This window comes from Gekko japonicus, unplaced genomic scaffold (assembly GCF_001447785.1).
Source record: "Gekko japonicus isolate JY-2015 unplaced genomic scaffold, Gekko_japonicus_V1.1 scaffold1036, whole genome shotgun sequence".
Classification (NCBI taxonomy): domain Eukaryota; kingdom Metazoa; phylum Chordata; class Lepidosauria; order Squamata; family Gekkonidae; genus Gekko; species Gekko japonicus.
In genome coordinates this window covers 56,119-68,809 of record NW_015170920.1, presented here as the reverse complement: position 1 = coordinate 68,809, position 12,691 = coordinate 56,119, and the positions used below count along the sequence as shown (strand labels likewise).

General features: G+C 42.3%; 1 protein-coding gene across 1 annotated transcript in view; it reads left to right on the top strand.

The window, feature by feature from the left end:
- LOC107116769 (serine/Arginine-related protein 53-like) overlaps positions 1-12,473 on the top strand; it is a gene marked incomplete at its 3' end in the record, with an annotated part of 151,815 nt that extends 139,342 nt beyond the window's left edge. Inside the window, exon 6 of the mRNA XM_015418767.1 lies at positions 12,422-12,473. Within this exon, the coding sequence (XP_015274253.1) occupies positions 12,422-12,473 (52 nt within the window). The remainder of the gene's footprint in view (positions 1-12,421) is intronic.
- Between the last annotated feature and the right edge of the window lie 218 nt (positions 12,474-12,691).

The following is a 12,691-nucleotide window of genomic DNA, read 5'->3' as shown; positions in this document are numbered from 1 at the left end:
TAATAGTGTTTTCATTGTTATCCTGCTATGTAATTATTAGCCGCCTATTTCCAAGCTTGACAAGCTGTGTGGATATGTTGAGGCATTTTGTGGTTCAGGGCTTAAGTGAAATTACGTATACTTGAGGCATGAAAAAAGTAAAGCCTGCTCCATTAGACCACAAAGTCTAGAATTTCTCCCCTTAAGGATTAACAATTATCACAGCTTTGGTCATCATTAAAACGAGTGAGTTCTGAGCTTCCAAAGTAAGGGATACAATGAGGATGTAAGCTAGAAGTCTGAACTTTAAGAGTTTCATTTGGCTTCCAGCCATGTTCAAATGGCTGAAAGAAGCCCCTAGATGGGGAGTGGACACCTTTAAGGTAGCTATCAGAGGGGAAACAATTCATGGTAAGTCCAGCTTCCCTCTCCGTGTTTTCCATTGTAAGTTGCCAAGCCCTCTTAAAACAAGTGGCCCAGAAACACAGGTGCTGTGCAGAAGCCTGCAGTAGTATCAGTCAGCATTGGTCTTGGAAGGTGCAGTATCCTTTCCATTCTTCTGATCTTCTGATCTTCTCATCCAACATCGTAATAGCGTGAATACATTTCCCATCAACTATAAGTAAAAATCAATGTGCCCTCTCTGTCTACCTGAACTGTATGTAAGTCCTTTGGAGGACTTCACAAGGTATTCAGAAAGGAGGTCCTGCATTTGCCTGGTAGTTCTCTCTAGCAACTAAGTAGTCATAGTGGTCAGGTGATTGGAGGTCACCTCCCAATTTCCCTCCTTCAGTTTTTGCAGGCTTCTCATATAATTTTTTATATATTCCTATGAATGATAGTGATCTTTTGTCTGATTTTAAAATATGTTGCCCACCCTTATTGGGACTTTGGGGTAGGGTGTCTTATAAACTGAAATGATCTAGGAACACTTTGTCCAAATAACCTTTTTCTTTGAACAAAGTCTCCCATTCCACATCACACTAACTTGAAGTCTTTTACATTTAAAGAGAGGTTGGCCATATGGCATGGTGAGCTGTTGTTTAAGAAACAAAAGCTGAGTGCTTCTTTACGAATGCAGTTGCACAGTTTTTTGGATCATGATCAATATATACATGTCAGTATATCTATTCTCAACATGGCCCCATCTATCAATACTTACATCTAGACATAAGTGCTATGAACAGACAAGACAAACTTTGTACAAACCTGATAAAAGCCCCAGGGTTGCAGAAAAATCTGATTTTTTAAAAAAAAGAATAATTAGAGAGTTAAACCCCCCCAAAGTAGTAGAAACCCAGAATGGACATCACAGCATCAATTGACCTCAACCTCCCCCACTTTGCTCCCTTTCAAGCAATGTCTGGGAGGCAGCAGAGGGAAACTTCTTGCTATACCTGGTCAATTGGCAACCCTAACTGGGCAACTTGCTACCATGCAATTTCTTCAACTCACCAAGGTGTGGTGATGGCTATGACTTGATGCCACACAACCCACCTGGGTCCAGCAGCCCATTCCACACACCTTGTACAGCTTGGCCAGGCCGGGCAGTGGCCACCACACCTCTCACCTGAGTGACTTGCCACAATATAACTTTTGCAACTTGGCTAGATTTTCCCCTGGAGAAACTGCCAGGGGGAGGGAAAGCTTTATTGCAGAACAGCTAGATTTAAGTCAGGTAGCACCTTCAAGTGTGGTTTAGTGGTTATATTGTCAGACTAGGATCTAGGTGACTCAGATTCAAACTCCCATTCTGCCATGGAAGCTTGCTGGGTGATCTTTGGCCAGTCACTCTCTCAGCCTAATCTACCACTCAGGTCTTTGTGAGGATAAAATGGAGGAAAGGAGGAGAATGATGTAGACTGCTTTGTGTCCCCATTGGGGAAAACGTTGTCTAAAGTAAATAAAAAGAAAGCAAGCTGAAGCCTTGTTGGGGGGCATATTAAAGAAAGGTGATTGGTAAGTGGAAAGGAGAGAAGGAAGCAGGGAAAGGCGAGTGTATATGGAGGTTTGCAGCAGGAGAGAAAAATGTAATAATATGGGGAAGGGGATACAGGGGAAAAACAAAGTAAGAGTATTAATATGTTTGCAAATGCAATACTGGGTTGAAAGAATGGCTTACCCTTTTTCTTGAATGTTTATCTCCCATCCATCCTAGTTATCTTGGCATTGGTATTTGGGAAAAGCATCTGTGTAAAAAACAGATGCTTACCTCTCTTCACCATTAATTGTCAAGCAATTTGTAATTTACAAAGCACAAACCTCCTAAATGTGATATATCTGAATATATTTATCGCATTTAGGGGGTTTGTGCTTTGTAAATTACAAATTGCTTGACAATTAACGGTGGAGAGAAGGAAGCATCTGACAGGCTGTTAATAAGCAAAATGTTTTCCTGTACCCTTAAGTCAGACGTCAAATAAAAATTCATACCTTTCTAGTGTTCGGTTGGATGCAGAGGAGGATTTCCCCTAATGGAATAGGAAGGCGTTTCATCAGTTTCCCTGGCCTCCTACTGCAGACCCCAAATTTCCCCCCATGCTTTTCTGCAAGGTCCCCTGTCCCACAGGATCAGGATTTCAAGGAGCATTCTGGGCTGGGTTGGAATGGAGAAGCAAGGAAGCCATGTTCTGCTGGATCCAGCCTTTTGTGTTAATATTTAAAACCTCTAGATTCTAACTTTCATCTGCTGGCAGAAAATATGCCTTAAAGTGATTAACTACAAATAGAAACATGGAAATGTTGACATTAATCTGAATGTTACATTAAAATAAAAGGAAAAAATAGGCCACGGTGGCTCAGAGGTTAAGACGCTGAGCTGCAGACCGGAAAGTCTGTAGTTGGCAGTTTGAGACCCTAGTGCCACATGATGGAGTGAGCTCCCCAGCTCCTACCAACCTAGCAGTTCAAAAGCAAGAAATTGCAAGTAGATAAGTAGGTATCGCTTTGGTGGGAAGGTATAGAATCATAGAGTTGGAAGGGGCCATACAGACCATCTAGTCCAATGCAGGACCAGCCTAAAGCATCTCTGACAAATATTCATCCAGCCTCTTCTTGAAAGCTGTCAGTGAAGGGGAGCTAATCACCTCCCTAGGCAGCTGATTCCACCTTTGAACCACTCTGACCGTGAAAAAGGGTTTTCCTAATATCCAGCCAATACCTTTCTGCATGTAATTTAAACCTGTTGCTTTGGGTCCTATCCTCTGCTGCCAACTGGAACAGTTCCTTGCCTTCCTCGAAATGACAGCCTTTCAAATATTTAAAGAGAGCAATCATGTCCCCTCTCAATCTCCTCCTCTTCATACTAAACATTCCCAAGGCCCTTAGCTTTTCCTCATAGGGCTCAGTCTCCAGACCCCTGATCATCCTCGTCATCTCTTCTGTATCCTCTCGATTTTGTCCACATCCTTTTTGAAGTGAGGCCTCCAGAAGTGCACACGGTACTCCAGGTGCAGTCTGACCAAGGCAGTATACAGAGGGGCTATGACCTCCTGCGATTTTGATGCTATGGCCCTTTTAATACAACCCAAAGCTGAATTTGACTTTTTTATTACCACATCACACTGACTGCTCATATTTAGTTTGCAGTCCACCCTTACCCCAAGATCTCTTTCGCATACACTACTCCCCAGAAACGTATCCCCCATCCAGTATTTGTGCTTGATATTTTTGTGGCCCAGATGTAATACTGTGCATTTATCATTGTTGAATTGCATCCTGTTTGCAACTGCCCACTCCTCCAGAGTATTCAGGTCTTGTTGAATTTTAACTCTATCTTCTTGGGTGTTTGCTATTCCTCCCAATTTGGTATCATCAGCAAATTTAATGAGTAGCCCTTCTACCCCTTCATCCAGATCATTGATAAAAATATTGAAAAGTACCGGGCCCAAAACCGAGCCCTGTCAGGTTCCCCACTGGACACCTCCCTCCAATCTGATGAAATGCCATTGACCACCACTCTTTGGGTGCGGTCCTCTAACCTATAGTTCAGTCCACAGTCTTCCAGTTTGCCCATCAGAATGTCAGAATGTAACAGCATTCCTTGTGCCTTGGTATTTAGTCATGCCGGTCACATGACTATGGAAATGTCTTTGGACAATGCTGGCTCTTTGGCTTGGAAACGGAGATGAGCACTGCCCCCTAGAGTCGGATTTGACTAGCTTTCAAGGAAGGGAAACCTTTTCCTTTACCTTTACAAAGAAAAATAGGGGTAGAGCTATTTGGTTAGTGGACAAAAAATAATTTCTGCCATTATCTGGCACTTCTTCAGTTTGGTGTTGGCTTAGTCAAGTGCTGAATTATTTTTGGGATTGACTGGGTGGAGGAACCATGTGTCCAATCTAAGATACGTTCCAATACACACTAGCAGTTTAGCTCACAGAATCTTGATAATGTATTCAAATCAGAGAACAGACACAAATAACCTTTCAGTCACTCTAATCTTGTTCACTAAGCAATCACATGCTGTCTACCCTGTGACCCACCTACAAAATGTTCATGATTCTAGAGCTATCTTGAAAAGCCATGAACTAAGCACTTCCATGTGAACTAAGCACTTCCAAAGAGAGCCACTTTGGTGTGGTGGTTAAGTGCGCGGACTCTAATCTGGGAGAACCGGGTTTGATTCCCCACTCCTCCACTTGCACCTGGCTGGATGACCTTGGGCAAGCCGTAGTTCTGATAAGAGCTGTTCTTAAAAAAATAGCAGTTTCTGTCAAAGCTCTCTCAGCCCCACCAACCTCACAGGGTGTCTGTTGTGGGGAGGGGAAGGAAAAGGAGTTTGTAAGCCGCTCTGAGACACCTTTGGGTAGTGAAGGGCGGGGTATAAATCCAATCTCTTCTTCTTCTTCTCCTTTCTCACCAGTGAGTACCCCCCACCAAGCTGGGGACTCTATGCAAAACTAAAAGTATATATAGATTTATCAGATTATAGGCAGTGTTCTCTCTGTGCTGAGTTAGTGTGAGCCAGCTCAGTTTTTTAGCCTACAGCTCACACATTTTTGTCTTAGCTCAGGAAGGATGACTCCAGAGCAAACTGATTTATGCAATAGCCAAATCTCTCACTGACACCTTTAATGCTGGTAGCTCACAAAGTAGGATTTTTGCTCACAAGCCTCCACAGTTTAGAGGGAGCATTGATTATAGGCTTATGTTAGATAACAGGGAGCATGATGGATGTGAATAAATGATGATTGAAAGGTACAGAATTTACAGTCCTTATTGATATACTTGCTTAGAATTTTTTTTAAAATTTCCAGTCCCTTAGAGGTTGAAAATGGTGCTGCTGTTCAACTGAAGAGAAGCAAGAACTCCTGGTGGATTTCTTTATTTCTGCCTGATTAAAATACATTAAAAGTCAAATGTTAAGATATATATTTAAATTAAAATAGATTAGATTAAATTAAATATATTATATATATATATATATATATTTGTGTGTGTATAAAACCTGCAATTAAAAACAAACAAGAAGACTTCTTGAGGGTGAGAAGACCGCAGACAGTCTTCGCTGTATAATGCTTGCCTCATCCATTTAAGCCTGAGGTTCATGTGCTGCACATCCTAGGCCTCAGGATCTTTGGTGAAATATGGGTGTTGCTGTGCAGGAGGCTGGAACTGAGACAGGACCACAATGGTTGTAGCAAGAGGGTAGAAGACAGGAAGCAGCAGCAAGGGAGCTATTGCCATCACTCCTGCTTATATGTCGATACCAGTAAATGTGCTTAGGTTGAATCCTAGAGCCTAGAAGACCTTGTTTATTTGCTTCATTTAAACCTGCCTTTCTTGATGAGACTCAAGGCAAATTACAGAGTAAATATAAGAAGTTCATTACTACTCTCAAGTATGAACACCCTATTTCACCTCCTGCAGTTTGTGGGATTCAAAAATTGTATGGTCAGAAATGTTATGAAGTTTATGATGTGCACGTCTGCATTACCACTGGTTGTTTTCCTGGTACATATATTCTGATAGCTGTGAGAAATCAGATTTATGCTGGGCCCCGCTGTCATGCCCTGCTGTATTGAAGTGTCATGCATTGTTCTAAATGATGTCGCAAAACAAGGCAATCATACTTTTGCTTATTACAGTTTCTATTCAACATAATTAATTTCTAGTAAGTCAACAAGAAAAAAACTCTAATGAATCACAGAATCTTTAGCTTATTCTTCATAATTACTTTTCTTTGACAGTTAATACCCCTAAATCTAATTGCACAATATTAATCGTAACATAAATAATTAGTCATACTATAATGCAAAGCAGATTTGTTCTTCACCTCCTTCATAAACTTGCATGTCAAAAACTATTTATAAAATTAGGCTAGCCAAATACGTTTTTCTTAATAGTTTCTTCTTTTTAATTAGAACAGCCACATTGTTTTTTAGTTTGTGTGCCACATTACTTTCTGTGCAGCCACTCTAGAGCAGGTATGTAAAGTGTGGTACTTTGAAATATTTTATTCATTTCATAATCTTATATCTTGTGGATAACTACAGAATATTTTCATGTATTTAAATTTGTAAGCTAAGCCATTTAAATGTCTCAGGGCAGATTAACAGTATTTTAAAAACAAGAACAATTAAAAATGTCTTTTCAAATTAAAATCGTTTTGTGGCCTACTCAACTTAATTTTGAACACCAAATCCAGCCAAGATGTGTTCCGATTGTGCTTCTGAGAAATGGCAGTTTGGCCATTGCAGGGTAGCGATGGAGAATGTGTTCTCTTGTATAGATTTTATGCAGAAATGGAATAATTAAAAGGGCATTCTCTAGGCAACAGCTGGAGAATCACAAATTGGGGTCCAGTCAGAGGTCATTTCGGGGGTGATCGTGGGGGATCGCAGTTCCCCTGGGTGAGGTACAGGGGGCGGGGCACATGACAAAGCCCCGCCCCCTGCTTCCGGCCGCCCCACTTCCGGCCCTCATTCAGCCAGGAGGAGGCAGGAGAAGAGGGAGGGTAAGTTGCTTCCTCCCTGCCTCTCCCCACCCCTGCCTGCCTGGGGCCAGGGAGGGCCTTCGCGGGGCTTCCTCGCACTCCCGCCGGCCTTGCAGGTCCACCGCCAGGCCCCTCATGGGGCTCGGCAGTGGAGCTGCAAGGCTGGCGGCAGCGGCCGGGACCATTGGGGGTGGGGTGTGTGGCCTTATGACACACTTCCGGTGATGTCAGGGTGTGTGGCCTTATGACACACTTCCTGTGATGTCAGAGGGTGTGGCATATGCTAATGAGTTATGCTAATGAGTTCCCCTAGCTCTTTTTCTACGGAACGACCCCTGGGTCCAGTGATCACTTTCCAGGAAGCTAAAGTGTTCTGCACCACACAAAGACAAATACCATATATAAGCCTCGTTTTATAAGGCCTAAACCAGAAAAAAATGGTCTTGGTATTCTTAATGGGAGGCCATTCCTGAGATGTACTATCAGAAGACACTAATAAAATAATTAATTCATTATCACTTCAACTCCTGGAGTGTGGTGTTCCTATGTGGACTCAGCCTACCCAGATGAGTTGCATCATGGATGACTATGATCCCCATGAGTTGGAATGTCCTCTAGCCCAATGTTTCTGATAGGCATACTATACATTTCTCTCATATCCTCTGGCATTGGGCTGTTGGGAGCTGCAGGTGCAGATACGTTCTTTGTACTAAGAAGAGGAGAAGAAGAGGAAGAGATTGGATTTATACCCCGCCCTTCACTTGGAGTCTCAGAGCGGCTTACAAACTCCTTTCTCTTCCCCTCCCCAAAACAGACACCCTGTGAGGTGGGTGGGGCTGAGAGAACTCTGACACAAACTGCTCTTTTTCAAGGACAGCTGTGCCAGAGCTTGTGACTGACCCAAGGTCACATCAGCAGGTGCAAGTGTAGGAGTGGGGAATCAAACCTGGTTCTCCCAGATTAGAGTCCGCGCACTTAACCACTACACCAAACCGGCTTTCTGCCAGAAAGAATTTTGGATGTGCTGGTTTGTCGTACATTTTTTCCCTGCTGAGCAAAGAGAGGTCATGATCCCTGAGTAAATTTGTGTTCCTGTTTGCACATGCAAAGCCTACTGTGAGCCCATATCTAACAGGCATATCTGTTCATAGTTAGGCATTCTAGTTTGTCACTTGGCATTAGCTAAAGCGTTTACTAGCAAGTCAGTCCATTGACAAAAAGCCTTCACTCTGGTGCCCAAGACACCAAGATGTAGCCCTTCCTCCCAAGCAGCAGTTCACATCATTGAGCTTCAAGCCATGGCAGTTGTATTCGTAATTTAACACCAGCAGCCAGCCACTGTAGGGGAGCATTTTTCCTATAGGGGTAAAATTACTAGACTGATTCTGAAGGCTGACAGTTGCCCCAGCCCATCATTTCAAGCAATAGGCTGGTGTTCTTGCTTGAAAGTAGATCTGCAGGTCCTGTGTGTGAGGAAAGATTCCATCCTGTCATGTCTCTCACACCTGTGTTAGTTCAGCCTTTCTTCTTTTTCTTTACAATAGCAACTCAGTAGAGCTTAACGGTTCTTTGTCCCCTGAGAGGAAGAAGCACTTGTCTTGCTCAGGAATATCTTGTAAAAGAATTTTTGTCTGCACTTTCTTGGATATGGAGAAAGGTTAGATAAAAGCTTGCATTCTCTCTACCATTTGCTTGCTCTCTGTGAGACTTTTTTTTTTTTTTTAAGGCTGACATACATTTCTTTTTTGGATACTTAAAATGTTATCTGAAAGGACTTAGTGTACTCCATCATGCAGGCAGTTTGAGTGTAAACACAACTCTCTAATGGTGTTATTATTCTTGCAAAATGTATACCCATCTTTAAAATTATGAGAATTCTAAGATGTAGGAATTAACCATCGTTTACAAAATGCAACGGATTGTAATTATAGACAAAATGTTTTTTTCTTACTAGGTAATTTTTTTCACCTTTCAGTTTTGTGATAGTCTATGGAAGATTGTCAATATTTGCATTTGCATATCAGAGCCTGGACTATTGTAATTTTCTTTTGTTGGTCAGAACTTTGGAGAAACTCATTTGGACGCTTCATTCGGCATATTCAGTGTCTGCAAATCATATAAAGCTCTGAGCTAAGCCTTTGCAAGCTTCCCACTTTTTTCCTTGCTGAAGGAATTCTAGTGAGTCCAGTATAGGCTGTGTTGCCATATAAGCCATGATCAAGTAATAGCATAAACTTTTATTGCTCTCCTTTTGGAGAATTCCCCCAAAAGTTAGAATCTGATGGTTGGGGACCTCTGTGGCAGAAAGGTGAGCAAATAAGGTCTTAATACTGTGTGGTTCTTATATGAGAATCTATGTTCCTAACATTAATGTGGAGGTGATGGCTACCATGGTTATGTATATTATTGTTCTGTGGTTGTTCTGTGGGTGCAATTGAGGTAAGTTCTTTTGATGCTATAGGAAACTATCATGCTTAGTTTCTCTGGATTACATGCTATATAGTGATCTTCTGTTCCTAAGGATGACTTTTTCCATCTGAATTTGCTGAACTACTATGGCTGTCAAAATAGGCAGATGCCATAGAAAACATACGTTCTTCCCTGCCCCCTGCTCTGCTGAATGTTGGTGTACTCTTGGAGCCAGTTGTGCAAACACGCACATACCCAGAGAAATATATCAACTGCTATAAAAGTATCTATGCCTAATTAATCATAAGATAAATACAGATTTTTAAAGAGATCTGTTAGGTTGTAGAAAACTGGAAAACCCCATGATTTCATTTTTCCCTTCTGATATGGTTGTGCTTATATCCTGAAAATTATATTGGTATAATTGCTGTGAGTGAAAAAGGGCTGATAACATATTCTCAAGACAATTACTTCCAATTCTTTTTTTAAAACTGCCACTGAAATTAAGATGAAATGTCTACTAAAACTTACACTTTTACTGTTATTAAAAATACTGTTTTACTGTAGGGGATAGCTCATTTATATAAACTAGAAGAAGAAAAAGAAGAGGAGATTGGATTTATACCCCGCCCTTCACTACCCAAAGGAGTCTCACAGTGGCTTACAGACTCCTTTACCTTCCCCTCCCCACAACAGACACCCTGTGAGGTAGGTGGGACTGAGAGCGCTCTGACAGAAACTGCTCTTTTTCAAGAACAGCTGTGCTAGAACTATGGCTTGCCCAAGGTCATCCAGCAGGTGCAAGTGGAGGCGTGGGGAATCAAACCCGGTTCTCCCAGATTAGAGTCCGCACACTTAACCACTATACCAAACTAGTTGTAAAGTAGAAGGAAATCATTGTTTAGAGTTAATTTTATTGGATCCCTTTGGGTTGACTGGGTCTGGTTTGTGATGTGGTTAACACCTGGTTTCATAGTACATTAAACGTGAACTGTTTAGAGTACTGATAATCTAATGCTTAACTGTTAGAGTAGTAGCAAAACAGGCAGAGAAGAGATAATGATGGGCGTGTTCAGAACTGAAATATTGAAATGCCGCTATAAAGCATGAAGTCTGTCTGAGGGTTGTTTGCAATAGAATCTCTGACAAGCTATATTGCCTTGCCCTGTTATAATTCTATATAGCTGGAAAGATTTTACACATCATGGGCACAGATCTAGGTCAAACAGTCTGATTTTTGGCACAAAAATGAAAGATGTACTTGAGTGACAACTGTAATGTCCAGTGATCCTCTCTGCTCACGGGAGCAGGTTTTGATCCACCTTAACTAACATTTGGATTGCTTGAACAGGCACCTGGGTTGGTATTTTTCTGTTGCAATACAGTGTGAAAGCAATTTCTGTTGTGTATTTTCAGCATTCTGCTTATATTTTCAGCACTTTGGGGACTGAGTAGTATTGATAAGGTTGGCACAATATTTCCACTTAGTATAGGTCATACTCTTGCCAAATGGTACGATTTAAGCCATTGTTTATCTTTTGTGTGTATCTCTCTTATACCGCTGTTTAAGCAGCTCCCAATACTAGCCAATGGGCAATGTTAAATTTGTATAGTTTTAACTGGATTAAGTGCAAATTAAAAATGAGTGTGGATTCCCTTACCTTTTTCTCTCTTCCCTTGTTTAGAGATGGCAGAGCAGGGGTCTTTTGGGGCTGGAATGGGCCAGAGTGCTCCTTCGGCAACCCAGGAGCTGCCGCAAATAATGGCGGCAGCAAGCCCTGCCCCCAGCTCCCCTCGCTAAAGCGCTGGGGATGGGGGGAGGCGTGGAGAGCCCTGCAGCCGGGTCCCCCAGGCCTGTGCAAAAGCGCTGGGGCTGGGGGGAGGCGCAGAGAGTCCTGCTGCTGGGTCCCCCAGGCCTGCACAAAAGCGCTGGGGTCGTTCTCTCTTTCCGTTCTCTTCCTTCCTTCCTCTCTTTTCCTTCTTCTTTCCTTCTCTCTCTTTACCTCTTTTCCTTCTTCCCTTCTCGCTCTTTCTTTCTTTCCCTCCTTCTTCCCTTCTCGCTCTTTCTTTCTTTCCCTCCTTTCTTTCCCTCCTTTTATTCTCTCCTTTTCTTCTTTCCCTCCTTCCCTTCTCTCTCTTTCCATCCTTCTTTCCTTCTCTTTCTTTCCCTCTTTCCTTCTCTCTTTTTATCCCCTTTCCTTCCTTTTTTCCTTTCTTCTTTCCTTCTCTTTCTTTCCCTCTTTCTTTCCTTCTCTCTACTCTCTCTCTTTCCTTTCCTCATCCTCCTTCTGTGGCACAACTCTTCGCTCCCCCCCTCCGCAGGCCGGCTGGGGAAGGGAAGGGGAGGCTTTTGAAGATGCCTCCCCCCCTTTGCTTCCCCCTCTGACATAACTTCCGGTGATGTCAGGGGGTGTGGCATATGCTAATAGCCTAGTAGCTCATTAGCATACCCTATGCTAATGAGTTCCTGCAGCTCTTTTTCTAGAAAAAGACCCCTGTGGCAGAGTATTTGAGGTCATTGTTCTCTGCTTTATTGTAGTCCTGCAAGGTTTGAGTGGTGTGCTCATTCTCTTCATTGATTCTTCTTACATAAGCATGTGTATAATGTAACTGATTTCTCTGTGTATCATGTTTTGTGAAATAAGATTTTCAACCGACCCCCACCCCAACCCCAGACTAAAACAAAATAAGGTTTTCAGGAAATTTTGACCTAAGAACCCTAGAATACAGGAGAACAATATGTGTGTGTGTATTGCTGTCAAGTCACAGATGACTTATGGTGACCCCGTGGGACTTTCAAGGCAAGAGACATTCAGAGGCAGTTTGTCATTGCCTGACTCTGTGTTGCAGTCCTGGTATTCCTTGGTGATCTCCCATCCAAATACTGATGAGGGACATCCCTATTTAGCTCCCGAGATCTGATGAGATCAGGCTAGCCTGGGCTATCATGGTTAGGGCATAGAACAATATAGCAAATTTAATATTTAAGACATCTCAGAAGTGTGTGCTAGAATGTGTAACTCACCCAGGCATCGATTTCAGCAATTAGCTGACACAGAAATGAATTTTTAATTTTATCTATCTCTTCATTTCTAGTCTGCTGCTGAACAGGCCAAAGCAAGATTACAGCTGGTTCTTGAAGCTGCTGGTAAGTAAAGATACATCAAGATGAGAAAGGAAGAGATTATGGGTTGTTATTGTCTTCTTTCCGATGACAGAGGAATTGTGGTGGAACTGAAGTGCAGGCAGTTTCGCTTGACTTTTGTGTAATGACCTCTGTTGTGAAGTGCTTCTATTTATTTATTTATTTTTATCCCACCTCCCCTGCAAGCAGGCTCAGGGCGGGTCGCAACAGGAATATGAAAC